Raw genomic sequence first — 22,959 nt, 5'->3', positions numbered from 1 at the left:
ATACAGCGGGACTACGGATCCGAGGGATCATGTCATCTCCTATGAACAACAGATGTTTCTGAGTCCCTACTCCGAGGCTTGTTGGTGCAAATACTTCCCAACCACGCTGACAGGAGTCGCAGGAGAATGGTTCAGATCGCTGCCGAAGGGGTCGATCAAAAGTTGGAAGAAGCTGAAGAAAAGGTTTTGTGTGCAGTTCGTGAGCAACAACCGCCCAGCACGAACCACAGACGAGCTAACTTCTATACAGCAAGAAAGGGATGAAAGCTTGCGAGACTTCATGGCCAGATTCATGAAGGAATCCACCAACATTCCGAACCTACAGCCGGACGTGGCAATCTTCGCTTTGAAGCACGCGCTACGGGAGGGAAAGTTCCGTGACAAACTGACAATGAAAAACCCCTCCAAGATAGCGGACGTGCTCCAAATGGCAGATGCGTTCATCAGAACAGAAGAGTTCAACAAGGCTGCGGCAAGGCTAAGAGGATCCTCAGATCCGAGAGATAACAAAACAAATCAGAGTAAGCCCGAGGGAAACTCGAGAAAGGGGCAAGAGAAGGTGGGTGCGAGAGATGCAAGCCCAAAGAAGGATGGGAAAAAGGGTGAATTTCAACCCAAATACACCAACTACACTCCACTCGCCATACCCCGAAGAGAAATCTTCAATCACCACAAAGATGATGAAAAGTGGAAGCTACCAGAGAAGCTCAGACCCAACCCTCTCCGCAGGAACAAGAACAAGTGGTGTGAGTTCCACGATGACTTCGGCCATACCACTGAGGAATGCAACTCGCTGAAGGACAACATCGAGGACCTCATCCGCCGAGGCTACCTAAAGCAATACTTGATCGACCGTAGAACGGAGAGGGAAGAAAAAGAGAAAGCAACATCTGGAAAGCAACAAGAGCAAGCCCAGAGAAGGGTCCATGAGACCGAGGGGCAAAAGAAGAAACCAATTCTCGTGGTATTCGGGGGACAGAGGTCCGGCCACGCCAGCAAGAAACACTTAAGAGCTCTCACCCACCGAGTCAACTTCAGCAATGTTGGGGAAAACCAACCAACCCCCCCGAACATGACCTTCACTGCTGATGACTGCCTCGGGACCCAGTACAAACATGACGACCCGTTGGTGATCGAAATGGATCTCAACAACCACAACGTCCATAGAGTACAAGTCAATGGGGGAAGCGCCGTCAATATCATCTTCAGGAACTGTTTCGAGCAGCTCATCCTCGAAGAAGGAGAAGAGTCACTGACCAAGGTCAGCTACCCCTTGATCGGATTCAACGGATCCGCAGCTATCCCCCGAGGAAAGATCACCCTACCCGTCACAATCGGCCAAGGCCTAGCAGCGAGAAACGTCCGAGAGGAATTCTTGGTGATGGACTGTGACTCGGTATATAATGTCATCATGGGACGAACCATGATCCACAAAATACAAGAAGTTCCATCCACATACCATCAGATGATGATGTACGTCTCGGATGCAGGCTTCGCCGAGCGGATAAAGGGCGATCAAGAAGTGGCAAGGTCAACCTGTCACACTGCCATCCGGAAGTCGAGGCTAGGAGATAGCCCTGAGGACGAGGATGAGAAGAGTTCTCCCCCCGGTGGAGAAAAGGATGCCAAGAGGAGAAAGGCGGGGCCGAACAGCTTGGTAAAACCCGCAGAGGTTGACGCTCGGCCAGAAACCCTTTCCCCCGAATCAGACCAAGAGATGGAAGACGTTCCCCTAGAGGATGGGTCAGAAAGAGGTGTCCGAATAGGCAGAGGCCTAAGCTCGGGACTTCGAATAGAGTTGATCCAGCTGCTGAAGGATCACAAAGATATCTTCGCATGGTCGACGGCTGACATGCCAGGGATAGATCCGAAGATGATCTGTCACAAGCTGGATGTCAGTCCCGAAGCTCGGCCAATCAAACAGAAGAAAAGGAACTACGTACTCCTCGGAGAAAAACAAAGCTATCGCCGAAGAGGTGAAGAAACTATAAGAGGCAGGCTTCATCGAGCCATGCATGTACCCCAAGTGGTTGGCCAATGTGGTCATGGTCAAAAAAGCCAATGGCTCATGGCGCATGTGCGTCGATTTCACAGATCTGAACCGAGCCTGCCCAAAAGATTGCTATCCCCTCCCAAGGATAGATCAGCTGGTAGACTCTACCAGTGGCCATGCATTGCTGAGCTTCATGGACGCCTTTTCAGGGTACCATCAAGTATTCATGCACCCCGACGATAGAGCAAAGACCGCCTTCAGTGTTCAACTACAGAATGATGCCCTTCGGATTGAAAAATGCCGGAGCCACCTACCAAAGACTAGTTGACCACGTCTTCGCAGATCAAAAGGGAAGGAACGTCGAGGTTTATGTGGACGATTCCATAGTAAAAAGCGTGTAGGAAGAGGATCACATCAAAGACCTGGCCGAAACCTTCGCCAACCTAAGAAAATACAACATGAAATTGAACCCGAAGAAGTGTGTCTTCGGGGTAAAGTCAAGGAAGTTCCTCGGATTCATGGTGAGCGAAAGGGGAATAGACGCGAACCCGGACAAGGTCCAGGCTGCGCTAGATCTGCACGAACCGAGGACAAAAAGGGACGTGCAAAGACTAACAGGCAGGTTAGCCGCACTGTCAAGATTCATATCGAAAGCTTCGGATAAAGGGGCACCCTTCTTCAAAGCCCTCAAACCCAAGACCCTCCCAGGAGGAGAAGTAAAACCCATCAAAAAGAAAGGCGTCCCGAGGAAAGTGGACCACGAGCTGACATGGGAACAAGAGCAAAAGGATGCATTCCAGCAGCTCAGGGCTCACCTAGCTCAACTGCCGACGCTAGCCCGGCCCAAAGAAGAGGAAGCTCTATACCTGTACGTCGCAGTCAACCTTGGGACCGTAAGCGCAGTGCTCCTCCGAGAGGAGGAAAAGAAACAACAGCCAATCTATTTCACCAGCCGAACCCTGACTGACGCCGAAACTCAGTATCCGCTCATTGAGAAGGTAGCATAAGCAGTGGTGGTTGCAGCTCGGAAGGTAAGACCCTATTTCGACTCCCATCAAATAGTGGTGCTAACCGACCAGCCACTGGAGAAAGTGCTAGACAAGATAGAAAGGTCGGGAAGATTGGCTGCTTGGGCTTTCGAGTTGTCTGAATTCGGAATCAAATACCAGCCGAGGACGGCCATCAAAGCACAGGCACTCGCAGACTTCTTGGCCGAATGCTCATATCAAGAGGTGTTAGATGACACCAAGAGAACATGGGAGGTCTACACGGATGGATCTTCCACAGTGAACGGCTCGGGAGCCGGAGTAGTACTGATACCCCCAGTGGGAAAAAGCATAGAGTACGCCCTAAAGTTCGGTTTCAAAGCAACCAACAATGAGGCCGAATACGAGGCAGTTATCGCAGGGATAGAGCTGTGCTTATCTCTTGAAGCCGAACATGTTTGTCTCAAGACTGATTCTCAGCTCGTAGCCAACCAGATCCGAGGGGAGTACGAGGCCAAATGGCCAAGCATGACAGCTTACCTAGCAAAAATCAAATCCTTAACGTCAAGGTTGAGATCCTTCGAAGTCATGCTCATTTCCCGAGGTCAAAACGCACAAGCAGATGCGCTGTCCAAACTTGCAAGCTTAACGCTCTCTGACCTAAACAGGTCAGTCCATGTGGAAGTACACCAAGAAAGGAGCATCGACATGCCACCCCCTACAGTTTGCAATGCACGTCCCGAGCCAAGTTGGATGGACGCAATCATTGCATACAAAGAAAGGGGAGAACTTCCCGAAGACAAGCTGCAAGCAAGGAAGCTGAAAAGGTTCAACCAGTGGTTCATAATTGACGCTAACGGAGAGCTCATGAGAAAGTCATTCTCAGCCCCACTGCTGAAATGTGTAGGCCCAACCGATGCCGATTATATCCTAAGGGAAATCCACCTCGGCATATGTGGAAATCATATTAGAGGCAGGGCACTGGCACACAAGGCACTAAGGGCCGGATTTTGGTGGCCCACCATGGTTTTGAGGCAAAGGCGCTGACAAGAAAATGCGAGAAGTGCCAAAAGTTCGCACCTGCAATCCACCAGCCAGCTCAAACCTTGCAAGCAACACTGTACCCTTTAACATTCGCACAATGGGGTTTGGATATCATTGGTCCATTCCCTTTGGCTGTGAATCAGAAGAAATGTCTGATTGTGGGGGTGGACTACTTCAGTAAGTGGGTTGAGGCCGAAGCAGTCTCCTCCATCACGGAGCAGCAGGTCCGCAAGTTCATCTGGCAAAATATCATCACAAGGTTCGGGATACCGAGGCTGCTGGTCTTCGACCATGGGAAGCAATTTGACAACACACCACTGCAAAGATGGTGCAAACAGTTCGGTATCCACCTCGCCTACTCAGCAGTGTGCCATCCTCAGAGCAACGGCCAAGCCGAAGCCGCAAACAAACTCATCCTTAATGCACTCAAGAAGAGGGTCGAGGACGAAAAAAGCAAATGGCTAGAAAAGCTCCCAGGAACACTCTGGTCCCTTCGGACCACCGAAAAGGAAGCCACAGGACAAACGCCCTTCCACCTGGTTTACGGTTCCGAGGCTGTCATCCCTGTAGAGATCGGAACAGAAAGCGTAAGGGTCCAGGCATACAACAGATATGATGGAGTCCATGGTCAAAGCAACGACCAACTTCTGTCCGAATCATTGGATCTACTAGATGAAGCTCGGGACGAGGCCAGAACTCTGAACGCAGCGCATCAACAGAGAGTCAGCAAGCACTACAACCGAAGAGTCAATGCCAGGCCTCTAAAGGTCGGCGACCTAGTGCTCAGAAACGCTGCTGCAGTTCAGAAGGGAAAGATCCATGGGAAACTCTCGGCAACATGGGAGGGACCATACATCATCCACTCTGAAAAGAGGACTGGCACCTTTATGCTTAAACAGTTAGATGGTACGATCTTGAAGAACCATTGGAATGTCGATGTTCTCAAGAAATATTTTGTATGATCTAACTTCCTTCCTTTTGTAATCCAAGTAAGTCGTTTAATGAGAAGAGGAAAGCCACTGGCACCATGTGTTTCATTAAACATACCCTTATGTCTTTTTATTCTATCATTATATCTTTACACATGCAACTTCGGATCTGATCAATCCGAAGCTAAAATCAACCCGAAGTAGCCATTTCCTGGGGTCAAAAGGCCCAAGAAATGGCCAATTCGAAACAACCCGCAAGGTACCGTCCAGAACCCTCGGATTCGCGGTACCCAGGGACATTCCGTTCGCAAAAAAGTCCCAAACAGTTATAGAGTTCGGCTCAGATCCACGGATCCCCGAAACTCATAGCTAAGTCAGGCTTGCGATTTCTTGCCCAGGTTTCCGAACCACAAGAAATCTGAAGAACGGAAGTGGACATTAAAAGAGCTCAAAAGCAGACTCAACAGATCCACGGATCTAAAGAGCTCAAAAGCAGACTCTGAACACATCTACATACACTAAAAGAGCTCAAAAGCAGACTCAATGGATCCACGGATCTGAAGAGCTCAAAAGAAGACTCTGAACACATCTACATACATTAAAAGAGCTCAAAAGCAGACTAAACGGATCCAAGGATCTGAAGAGCTCAAAAGAAGACTCTGAACACATCTACATACACTAAAAGAGCTCAAAAGCAGACTCAACGGATCCACGGATCTGAAGAGCTCAAAAGAAGACTCTGAACACATCTACATACATTAAAAGAGCTCAAAAGCAGACTCAACGGATCCACGGATCTGAAGAGCTCAAAAGAAGACTCTGAACACATCTACATACGCTAAAAATCTCAAAGGCACACTCAAAACAGATCCACGGATCTGAAGAGTCCAGAAGCGAAACTCCAAGGAAATCAAAGACTGAGAGTCCGGAGCTACCGAATCCACCCGCAGAGCCTAAGCAAGTCTCGAAACGAGTCTTAGAAAATCTACGGATTGGAAAATCTCACAAACGAGGAAACAACTTAGAAAGACGGTGGATTCAAAAGCAAGAAAAAAAACAGATACTTTGGTAATGTACGAAACAGCAAAGTCATTCTTTATTTCAATATTTGAGGGGACAAGTACAATCACTCCAACTGAAGCTCGGATCAAGCCGAGGAATCCTCAAAAATTGAAAGAAAAATGACTTAAAAAAGCTAAATCGGCAGCCATCAACAGACAAAACATCGGCCCACCGAAGTACAAAGAAAGCAAAGAAAAAAAAGAAAATTATTGAAGTACAACGTAGTGCCGAGACAAAAGGGAGGAAATCAAGCGCAAGTTCGGAGGTCCTCAACTGGAACCAACCGACTCTGATGAAGACGACTGCCCGAGTCCCTAGGGGACGTCACCATCACGTCCCTGAAGAGCAGACGGCGAAGAAGTGCCAGCAGTGGTGTCCCCTTCCGAGGCAACCTTCCGAGCTTGCTGCGCTTTAGCAGCTTCTTCGCGCTCCTTGGCAGCGTCGTCTCTGTCAGCCTGACATTCTACCAAGTTATCCTCGGCCTCGAGCCACAGAGGCACATGCTTAGCCCACTGGAAGTCAGGCATGTGCTTGGCGAACATTCGGCGACAACCAAGGATCCCCTCCCAATATTGGTCCCGACACTGGTCGGCGGTGTACAGCAAGGCTTTCTCCGCTTCGAGCTGGAGAACCTTGGCCTTAAGCTCATCAGCTTCGTGCTCAAGCACGGGGATCCGTTCAAGAGCAGCTGTAAACTTTCGAGCGCTCTCGCGAAGGTTCAGGATGACAGCATCCTTGCTCTGCAGCGCAACATCAAAGCGAGCCTTCTCCTCAACTTTCTCCACCTTCAAGGCCTCGTGCTCCCGAGCATCAGCCTCCATCTTCGACTTAAGATCATGAATCCCCTTGCCGAGCAGCTCGAGTGTGCCCGTCTATTCCCGAGTAAACTCGGCAACCAAGCCCTTTGCTTCTTCAAGCTCGGCAAGGAGAGTGTTCGCCTTCTCATCCAGAAGGGGAACATCATGATCATAGTGCTCCTCAAATCTGGCCAACCTCACTTCATCAAAATACTGACATTCCGCAGCGAAGGAAGACCAGAAATGCGCCTACGAGGATGAAAGAAGGAACAGTAAAAAAAAAAAAAAGAGAAAGAAAATCACAAGAAAGAGATGATGCTTACCTCGTTCAAATGGAACTGAGCCATTTGAGTAGGGTGGTTCGCCTCCCGCCCAGGGACACGCCAAGCAGGGATGCCCCGAAGCATGTTCTCCATAGCAGCGCTGGGGCCAATCATGGACTCGGGGTGCGCCTCGGGGTCTTCACCCAGAACAGAAGCACGAGCAAACCGAGCCATGGTGTCCCTCACCTTCCGAGGAACCCTCCGGATCGGCTCGTCGAAGGAAGGGTACGCCAGACGCTCCAACACCGAAGTAGATGTGGAGCCCAAAGTCTCGCGGAACTTCCTCTTCAGTCCGCGTTGAGAGCCAAGCTCCCCACCTTTGGGAACCTCAGAGTCAGCACCCTTGGCCGCCGAAGGATTACCTTCCTCAGCGCCCGATGAGGTAAGGTCGACCACCACCTTCGGGGGATCTTGCTGATCATCCCCCTGCCCAGCCGCAGCAGCATCCTCGGACTTGGCAGCCTCAGCAGAGCCAAAGGGGGGGTCCATCTCAAGCTCCTCCACCATTGAAGTGACATCAGCAACAGTCCCCCCCACAGGAGTGAACTCGGGCTTCGGAGGCGAAGGCGGAGTAAACTCCTCGCCAATGGGCTGGTTCACAGGCTCATCCTGTACCAAAATCGCCACACTTTTCAGCTTCTGGCAAGGAAGCGGAAGCTTACTCTTGAGGCTAGGCGGCGGACCCATCTCTCCCTTCTGCCGAGCAAGATAGCGTTCGCCCGCTTCAGCCAAACTGGGATCCGCAGCAACAACCTGCCGAATTCTCTCCTCAGTCAGATAAGGGCGACGGCTCAAAAACTCGAGAACTTCGGGACTAGGGGTTACCTTCGACGAAGAAGCAAATCTCTTCTTCAACTTGGAAGGAGACCTCTCCTTTCTGTGCTTCTTAGGAGAAGCCTCTTTCTCCGAAGCCTTCCTCTTCTTTAGCTTCTTCGACTCCTACAAATAAAAGGGTGGGGCGGATGAGCAACGACCAAAAGGCCAAAAAAAAGGGGCAAGAAGAGTGCAAAGGTAAGATCGCTCACCTCGGGAGCGACGAAGGATGGAGGAGACGATGCAGAGGAAATGAGAGGCGCAGCAGCTGTTACCTCTGGCCCCTAAGAAAAATAGGCACCGAAGACAGGGTCAAAATCAAGGCTACAAGAACCCACAGAGCCGAAGTCTAAACCAAATTAACGAAATAATGAGCGTTACCGGATCAGAGGTAGTTACCAATTCAGGAAGCACTGTCCGCCTCGGGACAGCTTCTCCAGGGTTCTGAGAATCCCAAGGGTCGGCCCGAACGTCTTCCAGATGCGCGAGAGCAAAACTCGACAACTCGTGATCCTCGAGCTTCGGCTGCCGAGGATTCTGCGCCTTGAAATCGTAGGGAGGGCAACGAACGAGAACCCCTTCGCCGTTGAGCTGATAACCAAGCACCGCAGGGTCAACAACCTTCTCGCCTTGATCTACACAAAAAGAAGAAATAAAAAAGATGAGATTCAAAGGGATAAAGAAAGGGGAGGCCAACACCCCAACTGAAGCTAGATCTCAGCAAAGAAAACCTCACCCCTGTCATATATCCTACTGAGACCAGCAGCAGCGAGGATGACCTCCCGTGTGATATAATGCAGGTTCGGAAGCCAATACATCGGCTCCCGAGCCGTCTTGGCTTTAAACCACTCCAGCTGCATGGCGTGGTCAGGATTCTCTCGATCAACAAGGCCAACCCGCGACATCGAAGGGTCCGGCTTCACGAACCACTTTGGCGGTGAGAAGTAGTGAGGATGCTTCTGATGGACGGGAACACGAACCAACAGCCATCGCTCTTTCCACCCGTGGACCGAGGATACGTACGGAAAAGCGGTCATATAAAGATCCTCGCCTTTCCGTTTATTCTTGTTGTTGATGGTCCACCAACCAGCCTCGGCATTCGCGTTCCTCACGAGCTCATGCATCTCTTTGAAAACCTCGACTGACGGCTCGTAGCCGAGGTAATCGCACATCCAGCGATACCCCACAAGATGGCGCATGGATTTCGGGGTCAACTGACCCAATGAAACGTTGTACTCCTCCAGCACACGGGCGATGAACGGATCCAAGGGAAACCGAAGCCCGAAGTCGAAGTGGTGGAGATACACAGGAACGTACTCCGCCGGAGTATGAGTCACCCTCGCATTTTTCTGTTTCGGGAGCTTGCACCAATAGCCCAAGGCATGTTGAATGCCATACAAATCCTCGGCAAGCCGATGATACCTTCCTTTCTTGGCATCCACCAGCCACTTCCCATCAACTGCCACTCCATCAGGGCCAGCAATCTCGGACTTATCCTCGTAGAGGCTAGCAAGCCTCCCCAAGGGATCAGCCTCCTCCCACCGCCTCGGAAAGAGCGAACGGATAGGAAAACGACCCGTCACGCCAGCCCCCTGACTTGACTCGGCACGAGCCTCATTCCCCAACTTCTCTTCGGCACCAGCCTCAGGAGATGCTGACCTCGGTCCTTCGGAAGCAACCCTATCCTCCTCCCCACTAGAGGAGGACACCACACCAGACTTCTTCTTCCATCTTCCCCCAGCCATGGCAAACACAGGGAACGCCGAAGATTCACAGAAAGGAGTAGAAACAGAAAAAGGCGAAAACGGAAAACAAATTACCTTGCCAGAAGCGGAAATTGCCGATGAAGTGAACGAAGTAACGTCCCGAAGCAAATTCGCAATAAATATGCAAAGATCTGAAGAAAACACCCAAAGAAATTGCCGGAATTCTGAAGATATGAAAACGTTTGAGTGAATAAAGTTTGAAATGAAGAAAAAGATGCGGTATTTATAGGCCACGTCCTAAAAACCGCCCAACTTCCGCTCTCCACACTTGTCACTCATCCGCGAACCCGCATCATCTTCCCTTCGAAAAAAGAGAAGACCTTTGGACTTCCCACAGTTGGAAACCCACCCATTTAATGCAAAATGGGCCGGGTCTGGGGGGCATGTTGTTTGGGCTCCCAATTGAATATCAATTCGGCCATTAAGTCCAAAGCCCAAGGGCTCACAACAACAACATCAAACCCACTACAGTCCAAAAGGCTATTCAACCGCCAATCAAGGCCCAAGGCCCACTTGGAATAAATAACCTAGGGGCATTTATTGTACAAACACTATAAATAAGCCGTCATGGCTCACTTACCAAGGTACGTCCATTTCACGCCTTAAGACTACTCTTCTAGGGAATTTCTCTCTCTAGAATCCGAGCATTGTTCTTACTTAGGTATCGGAGGGGCTTTCCTCGGAAACACCCCCGAGGCTAGTAACTTGTTTATTGTGCAGGTTGATTTGGACACAATACATTCGAGCTAGCAAGATCTTCAACACATACAAAAGGGCCTTCATTCGAAGCCCATTGTTTCATCCACTTCAACACCGGAACACATTCTAATTAAAGTAGAGTGATGTCAAGTTTTAACGGCCCATTTGATATACAACCATAAACGATGTCAATGGGAATGAATTTGTATGTAAATATGTAAGGAAAATCAATATTCATTCCCATGGTAATTAGGGATGGGCATGGGTCCAGCACCCGGTCCAGACCCGGTTGGACCCCGCCCATATTTAAGGGTCTGGGTCTAATTATTTGAGACCCAATGGATCTGGGCGGATCTTGATCCATGTGTTTAAAAACGGGTCTGGGTCTGGGTCTGGGTCCAATATTCTCAGACCCAGACCCGATCCAGATCCGACCCATGGACCTGGTCAATTATTAGAAATTAGAAATAGTCTAATTAGATACATGCATGCATTAGTATTTTGGCACTAATTTGCGAATTGTGATATTTTATGTATCAAATGTGAATATATATATATATATATATATGATGGTAAATCCGTTAAATTAATGGCGCGGGAAAATTTTCTAAGACAAAAATGTTAAAAATAAACAAATAACACTAGACCCATTTTTGACCCGAAACCCATTAGACCCATTGGATCTGGGTAAGGGTCCGAATTTTTCAGACCCAATGGATCTGGGACGGGTCTGGGTCCGCCTAAAAAATATGGGTTTGGGTCTGGGTTTCACCAGACCCGGCCCATGCCCATCCCTAATGGTAATGCTAGTTCACTCAAAATTATGTATTTTTTCTTTATAAATTTTCATTACCATCCATTACTATTTGAGGAGTGGTATTAGGTCGGAATGCAAATTTATGAAGAAAAACACAAGTTTAAGACAAAATTTCATTACCATGGACATCATGATGCTATTTTCTTGTCAAAATACACTTAATTTTATTTCCATTTTCACAATTTATTACCGGCTACCAAACAGGTCGCAAAAGTAAAGAAAGGAAACCTAGCTTTGTTTAAAGTTGAACAAAATAATACGAGACCAAGGGAGTACTACAATTATACACGTGCATTACGCATATGTAGGAGTAGAATTCTTTGGAAACAATAAAGTTAAAACCCTGACTAATAAATGTCATTTAATATGTTATGTCGTCTTCCCTATTGTAGCCTAAGCAAGGTGGAATTGTCGGCTTAGTGGCGAATGCCTTCCATTATGAACCATACACGGACGATATATTCAGCTACCAAGCAGTAGAAAGGTCCTATGCTTTTAATGTTGCCTGGTATGTACTCCGTACCATATCAAAATATGCTTGTCGCTAATTGAGTTATACCGTTTAACTTCAATTGTACGTCTATTTGATCTATTTTGTTAATTATATTCGTTCATGCTAATTAATACTTTGAGTTGCAGGATATTTGATCCCTTAATACACGGAGATTATCCTCCCTTAATGCGGAAATATGTTGGAAATGACCTACCAAAGTTTAGTAAACAAGAAAAGAAATTGTTGAAAGGAAGTGTGGATTTCTTAGGCGTAAATCATTACACAACCTTTTATGCAATTGACTGTTTCAATTCCGATGAATGCACCTTAATGGATAATCGCCCCAATAGAGGTTTTGTTGCTAGAGCTATTGCTAGGGACGGCATCCCAATGGGAGACCAGGTAATTCATTATTCTGCTTTAAAATCATAATTATTACAGTACGTATCTAGCTATATTAAAGTGAAGTCATTTTGAATTTGTTATTAGACTGGAGTTTCTGGGTTTCAAGTAGTACCCCATGGAATGGAGAAGGTTCTGAATTATTTTAGTATGAGATATCCAAATACCAGTATTTACATCACTGAAAATGGTAAGTAATTTTGCTACTCCATCTATAGTATAATCAAATTTCATTTACTTATACTACTGCTACTAATTACTCGTACGGGAAAAGGACTAACTAAATACGATACTAGCCTGATTACATAAAGGCTTAACAATTGAAGATGCTTATGGCAATGTTCGTGAATCAATGTATCTTTTTTTTCCCTACTAATTTAGTGTTTTACGTCATCATAACATTTAGGATATTGCCCACCGAATCATCTAGAAGGATCAGAGATGCTACATGATTTCAAAAGGATTGAATTCCACAAAGCATATCTCGCAGCTTTGGCCAACGCTATGAGGTCAGACCTCCAAATATTCGCTTCATATTACTATCATCAGTGGAAAAAAAAATACTTCATACTTCCTCCCGTCTTTTAATACTCGTAACGTGTGAACTTTTGCCACTATTCATATAATCTACTTTGACTATTCTTAATGTTTTTTATATAAGATAAAACATAGTCATGCGGGATCTTGTTAGATTCGTCTCAATGTGTATTTTCAAAATATCAACTTTTTATAGTTTTTGCATAAAGATAATTTAAGATATAAATGATTAAAGTTGTGCATTGGCATGCGTGAAACTAAGGAACGTTGCGAGTATTAAAAGACGGAGGAAGTGTATAAATATGACTATGTTCTACTACCTCCGTTTCTAAATGATCTTTACACTTTCTGTTTTAGTCCGTTTTATAATGTTTTTTTATACTTTCTTTTATCTTTTATTCTATTTTTAGATATAAAAATTTATTATCTTACCCTTCTTACCCCCATAATATTTACAACTAGTCTTATATGCACGCGATGCGTGCGGGTTTATATAAAAATCTAAAATTGAGTGATTGCAACTAATCACTACAAATAAATAGGCAAGATATTTTTTTTCGTAATGTTCATCTAAATAAAAAAAAATTATACATCATCTCTATTTAAAAACATCTAAAAAGTGAATAATCCAAATTGTAGTACCAAACTAAAGAAACTAAACAATGTAATAATTATGCCCTTGGAGCAATGTAATACTCACGTGCATAATTGATTTTTCTTTTCACATTTTCGAGTCTCTTTTGTTATGGGTGAGTGAAAGTCTTTGTCATTTTTGTATCCATCCATTTCAACCTTCGATCTTACCTTGATCTTCGTTTTCGTCTATCATAAAACTCTAAAAGTACACAGTATTTTTTTTTGACGGGAGTACACAGTATTATTTTAATAGGATTATTATATTTTTTTAAAAATAAATACTATTATAACCTTATATATAGTATTTTCACCTAATTATACCTAATCACCTAGTAACTCATTAAAATTTTTGGTCTTCCGTTTAATTTCCTTTGATTGTATAATTAGTTTTTTTTTTTTACTGGAGGGATTCCACACATAAGTAGTTTGCTTGGGTAATCAGTTTGTTGGAGTAATTAGTTTTATCAATTTGACAGATTTTGTTGACTAAACAGAAAGATTTATCCGTGATTTATGTGGAGTTCCCAATTTGTGGTCTTCCATTTGACTTCCTTTGATTTGGTAATTAGTTTTATTTGGCAATTGAAATAATTTGTTATATTTTCGTTTTTTTTTTGTATTAATTTTTTTATATTGATTCTGTATTTGTATTATCTTTCCTTAATTTTCATTTCCTTTCCTGATTTAATCACTCAATCAAAATTAATTTCAATCAAATTGATTTCCTTTCCTTTCCTGTAACAAAGAAGATTATAGGTTGTTATGGCAGTCAAACCAGTTGTACAGTTGTCTTAATGGGCCCACTAAGAAGGTTTAGGGCTTTTTCGCGTTTGTTTTTTTATATTAAAAATCAGCTTTGTTATTGAATTAAATTGTAAAACTGTGAAGGGTAATTTAGTCTTTTACATGGGGAAAACCAAAACTGTTATTACCGTAATGCCCCTCCCCTCTTCCCTTATGTAATAGAGATTTTTCACTCACTTTCTCTCACTTTAATCATTTTTCTTTACACACACCACAAGAAATTGTACTATTAACGACGAGAAATTCCGTCGCGAAAAGGCCAATAATCGTTGATTAACGACGGGATTTCCTGTCGTGAACCCGTCATAAAAGGGTGTCGTCGTTAATAGAAATCCCGTCGTAAATCGTCGTAAACCTGTCGTAAAAGACATTTGCGACGGTTATTCCCGTCATTGTTTGGTTGTTAGCCCCGTCGCAAAAGGCTTTTGCGACGGGATTTTTGACCCGTCGTAATTAGGTTGTCGTTAAAGATACAAATTCTTGTAGTGTACACACTCACCTTTTTACACATTTTTCTTAATTTATCCATATTTATTATATTCAACCAACTTTTCTATTTTTGTCTTAATATTTATGTAAATAGTAACCGTAAAGATCTTTATGAAACGAATGTAGTATATATATAATGGTGTTCAATTTTCATAATCACGTGTTATCTTACATATACATAATGAACATAATTGTACAGTCTAGCAGATGAAGGATCAAATGTTAAACTAGCTTAAAAACAAAACAATATGCTTAGAGTTTGTATTTACGTAATTATACTAATTTTTAGCACACTTTTTTATTTTATTTTTGTGTATAAAAATATATAGGAAAGGAGCTAAAGTAAAAGGCTATTTTGCATGGAGTTTCATGGACAATTACGAATGGCTAAAAGGTTATAACACCACATTTGGACTCTATTATGTGGACCGGAGGACCATGCAACGAAAGGCCAGACTCTCCGCCAAGTGGTATAAAGATTTCATCGAAAATGCTGAAAAATCATCCACTATTAGTACATTTTAACACCCTTCATAGTTCACTCTTGTTTCATTCTGTATCTTTGTATAATCTTAAGTTGCTTCGTTTTAATTTATTTGTATAATCTTAAGTTGCTTCATTCGTTTTAATCTATTGTATAATTTCAAAACACGTACACCGACACCAGCTTATGCATACATTGATATGAAAGTCTCAAATGATTTAAGAATTCACATGATTGCATCTAAATGGATACGTGACACGCACATCTTATTGACTTCAATTAAGGTGTGGCAAAACAATTAACCCACATACTTCGTCCATTCCATAAATATCGCAATATGATTGACTTTTAATCTTTTAACAAATTATTTTGACTCTTAATATCTCAAATTGTGTATAACTGTATAAGTAAAAAAGTATAAAACTTGATATTTAGAAAATATACATCGATACGAATCTAATATGACCCCACATGCCTACAAGTTGCTTACTTATGAATCACAAAAAATGGCCAAAGTCATAGTGAGAATACTGTATAAAACAAAATGATACAATATTTACAAAACGGGAAAAGTATATAAATACATAGACCCAAGAGTTCGAGATTTGAACCCGATGGAGTACACTGTACACATTAATCACTTTATGCTCCATACTTATCAGATTACTAGTGTACTTTAAATCCTAATAACGAATCATGAAGGAGGAGAAAGATAAAAAGGAATTAAGAAATGTAATCCATTCTAATACGAAGTGTTTAATAGCGGGCAAGCCGATCAAAAGGGGGGCCGGGTCGGGCCAAGGATATAAAAATCTGCCAATTATGTCGGGTTAGGATAAGTTTTGGCTCAAATTTGTGTGCCCAAAATTCGCTATTTCGGGTCAAAATTAGCGGGCTTTTCAGGCCGGACTAAATTTATAACTAAAAGTTGTTTTACGTTGCCAAAAGCCCGCAATTTTTTTCAAAAGTTCAGGCCGGGTCGTTTCCCAAAAATCGGGTCGAAATCTTCTGTCCAAAACTCGATAATTTTCGAATCGAGCCAGGTCGGGCCACCGGGCCGGACCCATGTTGGTCAGCTCTATCTACCCCCATTCCCCTGTTCTACACCAAAGCCCTTTTTTTTGCGTATTTATTGGTTATTCCTCCTTATTTGGAGAAGATGTAATTAGCAAGGAAAAGGAAAAATAAAAGGAGAGAAGTGAGAAAGAAAGAAACATTTATTGGCAAATTATTCTGTGATAATTTGCATCATTAGTTTCTTAGTAATAGGATGGTTATAAATATGTAATCATATTGATAGTTAAAATATTCAGAAATATAACATTGTAACATAATTCAGATATATAGAAACACATTACATTTTTTAGAGTATACTATCGAATATTAGTTTATATTTCATAAACACTTTGTGAGTTTTTATTAAATCATAGAGATATAATTGTTAGCCTATTTTTTTTATACACGAAAGGGAAATAATATTATTTCCGCTGCAAGATTATTTGTAATCTTTCTCAACACTCTGGTATCAGAGCCGGATACGTACATATACGTCATCATATATACTTCCTCCGTCTCTTAATACTCGCACCGCTTTTCTTTTCGGGCCGTCCCTTAATACTTGCACCGCTTCTATAAATGGAAATATATTTATACCAATATTATATTATTTCTCACACTTACTTACTAACCACACCTACGAGGTTGTTTTTTCGCATATAAGATATGTGTGGCAACACACATATCAGCTAAAAGACAAATAGCTAAAAGACAAAATAGGACGTACCATTCTGTAAAAAAAGAAGTACCATTCTGTAAAAAAAAGGTACCATTCTGTAAAAAAAAAGTATCATTTTGTAAAAAAAAGTACCATTTTTGTTTTAAAAAGTACCATTTAAATTTATTTATTTTGTCCCTTTTCCTATTTTGTCTTTTGCTATGATCTGTATTTGCAAGCACATATCTGGTATCCGAAAATACTTCCTCCCCCACCTACACCCCTATTCCCTACAAAAAATCATTTAAAAATTCACACCCCCACTCAACACTCTCCACCTCTTACACATATCCCACTAACTATATTAAAAAAATACCTACTATCAACTAACACCCATAAATTAATAAGTCAATTCAAATGCCTTAAACTCCGCACCGGTCAAATCGATGCGAGTATTAAGGGATGGAGGGAGTAAACAAATGGAAGATTCGATGGTAAGCCTATCAGAAATGATTAAATTGACATCATCCAACTATTCCATGTGTAAGTCTCGAATGGAGGATATCCTTTATTGTAAGGACTTGTATAAGCCCATCGAGGAAGAAAATAAACCGGAAAATAAAATCGAAGATGCATGGAAATCGGAGAATCGTAAGGCGATCGGGTTAATACGACAACATATTGATCAAAGCATTTTTCAACATGTTGCTAATGACACGGATGCCTACAAGCTTTGGAAAAAGCTTGAGTCAATGTATAAGAGGAAGACATCTTTAAATAAAGCTACATTAGTGAGAAGATTGGTTCGTCTTCTATACAAGGAAGGTAAAAATATGGCAGAACATATGAATGAATTTCAAGGCATTGTTAATCAGTTAACAAATGTCAGAATGGAATTGAAGATGAAGTCCAAGCCTTATTACTCCTCAGCTCATTACCTGATAGCTAGGAAACTCTTGTTATCTCATTGAGCAATTCGGCTCCGAGTGGTAAACTCACCATTGATATGGTGAAAGACAGCTTATTCAATGAACAAGCTAGAAGGAAAGAATTTGCCTCGACAAATAAGACTGAAGCACATATAGTTGAAAATCGTGGGAGACCAATGTTTAGAGGTTCCCAAAGTCAAGATAAATCTAGAGGCAGATCAAAATCCAAAAGAAGGTTCACTTGCTTTTATTGTCATAAGCCAGGACATAATTAAAGTGAATGTAGAATATGAAAGCGGGACATGCGATCTAAGAATGACAAGAGTAGTGATAATGAAGATAAGAAAAATGTCATGGCTACAACAGTAGGTGATGATATTTATTTTGTAGGTGATGACGCGTGTTATAACCTAACAAGTGATGATTATAGTTGGGTAATTGTTATAGGTGCTTCGTATCATCTAACTGCAAATATAAATTATTTCATATCTTACACTACCGGGGATTTTGGTTTTGCAAGGATGGGAAATGATGGATCATCCAAAATTATTGGTATTGGAGATGTTTGTTTGGAAACCAATACAGGCTGTAATCTTACACTACACGGTGTCAGACATGTTCCAGACATTCGGCTGAATTTGATTTTAGTTGGTATACTTGACGATGAAGGGTATGCAAATCACTTTTCAAATGGAAAGTGGAAATTGTCCAAAGGCTCGATGATTGTTGCTCACGGAAAGAAGCAACAAACCCTTTATGTAATCCCCCGTAAATTTATAAATTTTATTAATATATTTTAACGTATATTATTTATATTTAAATAGAATTTATGAATTTTAGTAATAAATATATAGTTAACGTATATTTATTTCATTTTAAGTACGTTCTAAATATTTAACGATTTTTGAACCTTATTATATTTATATATTTAATTTTATTTAAATATATTCTAAATATTTTAACGTTTGTGCAATCAAGAATAATTTTAGAATTTTATGTTGAAAAGAATTTGAATTAGGAAAACTCGTTGAATTCGGAAAAACAATCCTATTCGGTTTGACTCAAACACTAAAACCCAAATCCTAATTCTAGGCCCAATTGGGTAAAGCCCAAATTAAATCAATAAACCCAAAAATAATCCTCCTTCCTCTTTTCTTTTTCACGTGAAACCAAGAAACCCCCCTCTATTCACGTGAACTTCTTCTCTCCTCCATTACTTCAGCCGCCGTCGCGCCACCGCCTCACCACCGTCGGACTCCTCCTCGTCGCCGGTATTTCTTCTCCTTCCTCCTTCTCCTCTCATTCGTTTTCTTTTTTCGTTCATTGTTCAATCTCTGAACTTGGTTGTTTTTGTTTTTGCTTGGCCATCGAACCAGAACCACCGCGCGCGACACCATCAACCGGCCACCACCACCAGTCGCACAACCACCGCGTCGCACTGCTGCTGCGGCGCCCTCCACGCACAACAGCACGCGTGCTCCTCTCTTCTTGTTCGTCCTCCCTTCTTCACGTAGTCGCAGCAACCCTCCAGCCACAACCTCCGCAAGCCGCCGCTGTCCCCACCGTGCGCAGCACCTGACCCGACCAGTGCTGCCGCCCAGTACCGCCGCTGCCGCGCCCTTCCGCCGGCCAGCAACTCCTCTCTTTCTTCTTTTGGTTATTTCTTAAACCCTAAGTAATTAAATGTTTTAATTATACTTTATCAATTTAATTTATGTTTTGATTGAATAAATTTATGATTTTTATGATTTAATTACTAATTTTCAGATTATATGTTGTCGAAATTAATTTAATTATTTTTAGATTTGTTAATTACGTTTAAGTTAGGGTTTTAATGAAGTTTTATTAATTTAATTCATGTTTCTTGAATATAAATTATAAGTTTTTATGATTAAGTTAGATTTTCAGATTATACATTATGCTTAATTAATAATTTAATTTTCAGATTACATAGTTGAATTGAAATAAGGAATTTAATTATTACAGCATGGATTTTTAAGGTTTTATTATATTTAAAATCATAATAGAATGATTATACCTATTAAAGTTATTATTTTTATGATCTTAAGGATGTTGAATATATTTTGAGCAAGTTTTGAATTATTTTATATTGCTGGAAATTTAAAAAAGAACGTTTGTTGGAGTTTATGATGATTAGGGATCGTTAGGGAATTAATCACTATTCTAGGAAGTTAATTAATTAAGTTTCGATATTGGGGAATGTTCTAAATATGTTTAGGATGTGTTTAGAGTACGTTAGTGTTGCTGTAAATTATTAGGAATTGATTTGGGTACGTTTCTTGATTATTTTAGGCGGAGAATTCTTTGTGGGCGACTTTTGAATTCGTTAAAGTGGCCTATCAGTTTGTTTACACAAGGTACGTACATACCTGTGTGCTTGGAATGTGTGTGATTTGTTGAAACCATATTGAAATGATTGAGGAACTTGGTTATGTTGAAATGATTGAGGAACTTGGTTATGTTGAAATTGTTGATGAACTAGGTTATGTTGAAAGTGCATGTTTAATATTGTTGGATGGACATGTTAAGCATATATATTTTGTTATGAGAATTATAGCATGTTAGTATGGATGATTGATACAGACATGTTGGTTGGGAACACTAGATTATTTTATATGTACATTGATTCAGATCGATTGATCGTTGTTCCCTTTTAGCTTTTCACTGCTTTATGAGGGCCGAGGACCTTGTTTAGTAAGTTGAAACCTTATACCCATATAGAGGGGTTGCTCAGCATTAAAGGAATGGTTGAATTAATTGGAATAAGTCTTGATTGATACCTCTGTGATCACTTACTTAATTTCAAGATAAAAACAGTCGTGAATAAATGTTGTTTGTATGATTGTTGAGTCACAACAGAGTTTAATTTGTAAATTATGTAAAGTGAAACTGAGTAGCAATAGCTTTAGACTGTGCACGTCTAAAGTGACAGACAATCAGGAGTTGGGGTCATGGGTAGCCTATGGCTTTTTCTGGGGCCGGATTGATCACCGGTTCTATTTTATTCAAAAGTCCCTCGATATCGCAGGTCATTGGGGTTTACGGAGTCGCGCCCGTACCTCGTCTTCCTTAGTGAAGGAGAAGAAGTTTCTAGTAGCAACTCGGTCCATTGACTATTTCAATTAAAATAATGTTAAGGATACAAAAGTCTAGTCCAGTCAAGTATAGCTTTCAAGTTAATATGTTTTGGTTTTCCTTGCTTATGTTTCATTAGAATCATGTTAGGGTTGTTCGTTTATTAGTATCATGTTAAGATTGTTTTTGTTTTAGTATGTAGTACTCAGCTTTGCTGATTACGTGCTTTTGCTTGTGCATGTTGATCATGGCTATGCCTTATTGATCATGTGATGACCCAATCTTTGGTGAGCAGTCTCTAAGGATCAATAAGCATTGTCCATCTACAGGTTTGAAGATGATGCATCATGGGGATCGGGATTAGAGAGCTTGTATTTAGTTTTGTTTTGCTAAGTGACTTGGTTTCTTAATTTGGACTTTAAACTTGTCGTACTATTTATATTTCCTTATTTTCGTTGATTGGTTTTTGGGATTAAACCTGTAATCGATTATTTATAAACCTAAAGTTAGTTTTATGTTTTCCGCTGCAAAATTCTGAATAAGCCGTTACGTTTTCACACGGGCGATAATGCCTTGATAATTCTCTACGTTTTATATTAAAAGATTATTTTAGAAAAGAGAGAATTGTCGGGGTGTTACACTTTATGTCACAAATGGGAAGCTCAGCTCACAACTAAATGTAGCTGAAGAATGTTCGACCGAGCTACGGCATAAGCGACTCGGTCATATGAGTGAGAAGGGATTACAAATCCTCACTCGAAAGCAACTCCTCCCTTTGAAGGATGTTAATTTGAAATCATGTGTTGATTATTTGGCTGGAAAACAACACAGAGTTTTATTTCGAAGAAATCCACCATCTAGAAGATCTCGGGTTTTAGATTTGGTTTATAAAGACGTTTGTTCTATGACAGAGAAATCTCTTGGTGGTGCATCATATTTTGTTACATTTATTGATGACCATTCCAAGAAAGTGTGGGTCTTTCTTTTAAAAAGTAAAGACCAAGTCTTTGACGCGTTTAAGGAGTTTCATTCAAAAGTAGAAAGAGAAATTGGCATGAAATTAAAATGTGTACGATCTGATAAGGGTGGTGAGTATAGAGGTCCTTTTGAAGAATATTGCATGGGATAAAGCTCGAGAAAACTGTCCCAAAAACGCCTCAACAAAATGGTCTCGCTGAAAGAATGAAACGAATGATAACGGAGAAAGTTCGTTCGATGTTATCACATGCAAAGTTACCCAAATCTTTTTGGGGGGAGGCAGTAAAGACTGCAGTCATTTGATTAATATATCTCCTTCAGTTCCACTTGATGGTGATGTTCCACAGATGATATGGTCTGGAAGAAGATTAAACTATGAAAGTTTGAAGGTGTTTGGAAGTAGAGCCTTTGTTCACATCTAGAGGGAAGAAAGATCAAAACTTGATAGCAAGATAAAACAATGTACTCCGTATCTTTCTTGGCTATCCTGAAGATGACTTTAGTTATAGGTTATGGAGTCCTGCTGAAAGAAAACTTGTTAGAAGCAGAGATGTTGTTTTATTTGAAGATCAAACCATTAAAGACATACAAAAATTGGGAAAATCTACAACATCTCATGAAGAATTGCCTATAATCATGAATCCAGTTCCTTCTCCGGATGCAATTGATGATTACGGGGGAGAAATACACCAAGATGATCAACCTCATGATGATGAGAATGTGGAACATAGTCCACAACAAGAAAATCAATCATCTCATGAAGCAGAAATAAGAAGATCCCCTCGAGATAGACGACTTCCAGCAAAATTGGCTGGAGGTGAATATCAGTTACTTACTGAAGGGGGAGAACCAGAGTCTTATGAAGAGGCTTTGAAAGATGTACATCAGGAAAAGTGGATGGAAGCCATGCAAGATAAGATAAAATCCTTGCATGAGAATCACACATTTGATTTGGTACAGCTACCAAAGGGGCGAGCACTCAAGAATAAGTGGGTATTTAGATTAAAGACTGAAGAAAATAATCCACAACCAAGATATAAAGCTAGTCTGGTTGTGAAGGGGTTCAGTCAAAAGAAAGGTATTGACTTTGAAGAAATATTTTCACCAGTTGTGAAAATGTCGTCTATACGAGTTGTTCTTGGCATGACATCATGCATGAATTTGGAAA

The 22,959-nt window shown here is 41.7% G+C and overlaps 1 protein-coding gene and 1 long non-coding RNA gene across 2 annotated transcripts in view; both read left to right on the top strand.

Annotated features, from left to right (window-relative positions):
- LOC110804069 (beta-glucosidase 18) overlaps positions 1 to 15,319 on the top strand; it is a 43,926-nt gene extending 28,607 nt beyond the window's left edge. The window contains exons 8-12 of the mRNA XM_022009636.2: positions 11,622 to 11,737; positions 11,869 to 12,124; positions 12,212 to 12,314; positions 12,531 to 12,633; positions 14,920 to 15,319. Coding sequence (XP_021865328.2) covers positions 11,622 to 11,737; positions 11,869 to 12,124; positions 12,212 to 12,314; positions 12,531 to 12,633; positions 14,920 to 15,115 — 774 coding nt within the window. The 3' untranslated portion in view covers positions 15,116 to 15,319. The remainder of the gene's footprint in view (positions 1 to 11,621; positions 11,738 to 11,868; positions 12,125 to 12,211; positions 12,315 to 12,530; positions 12,634 to 14,919) is intronic.
- Positions 15,320 to 18,880: 3,561 nt separating this feature from the next.
- LOC130459853 (uncharacterized) lies at positions 18,881 to 21,147 on the top strand. The gene is made up of 4 exons (XR_008919546.1): positions 18,881 to 18,988; positions 19,094 to 19,373; positions 20,031 to 20,095; positions 21,109 to 21,147. It is a non-coding gene; the product is annotated as an uncharacterized lncRNA (long non-coding RNA).
- The last annotated feature ends 1,812 nt before the right edge of the window (positions 21,148 to 22,959 follow it).

This window comes from Spinacia oleracea, chromosome 4 (genome assembly GCF_020520425.1).
Source record: "Spinacia oleracea cultivar Varoflay chromosome 4, BTI_SOV_V1, whole genome shotgun sequence".
In the NCBI taxonomy this organism is placed as follows: Eukaryota; Viridiplantae; Streptophyta; class Magnoliopsida; order Caryophyllales; family Amaranthaceae; genus Spinacia; species Spinacia oleracea.
The sequence above is the reverse complement of the archived record's forward strand: the minus strand, read 5'-3'. Positions and strand labels throughout refer to the sequence as shown.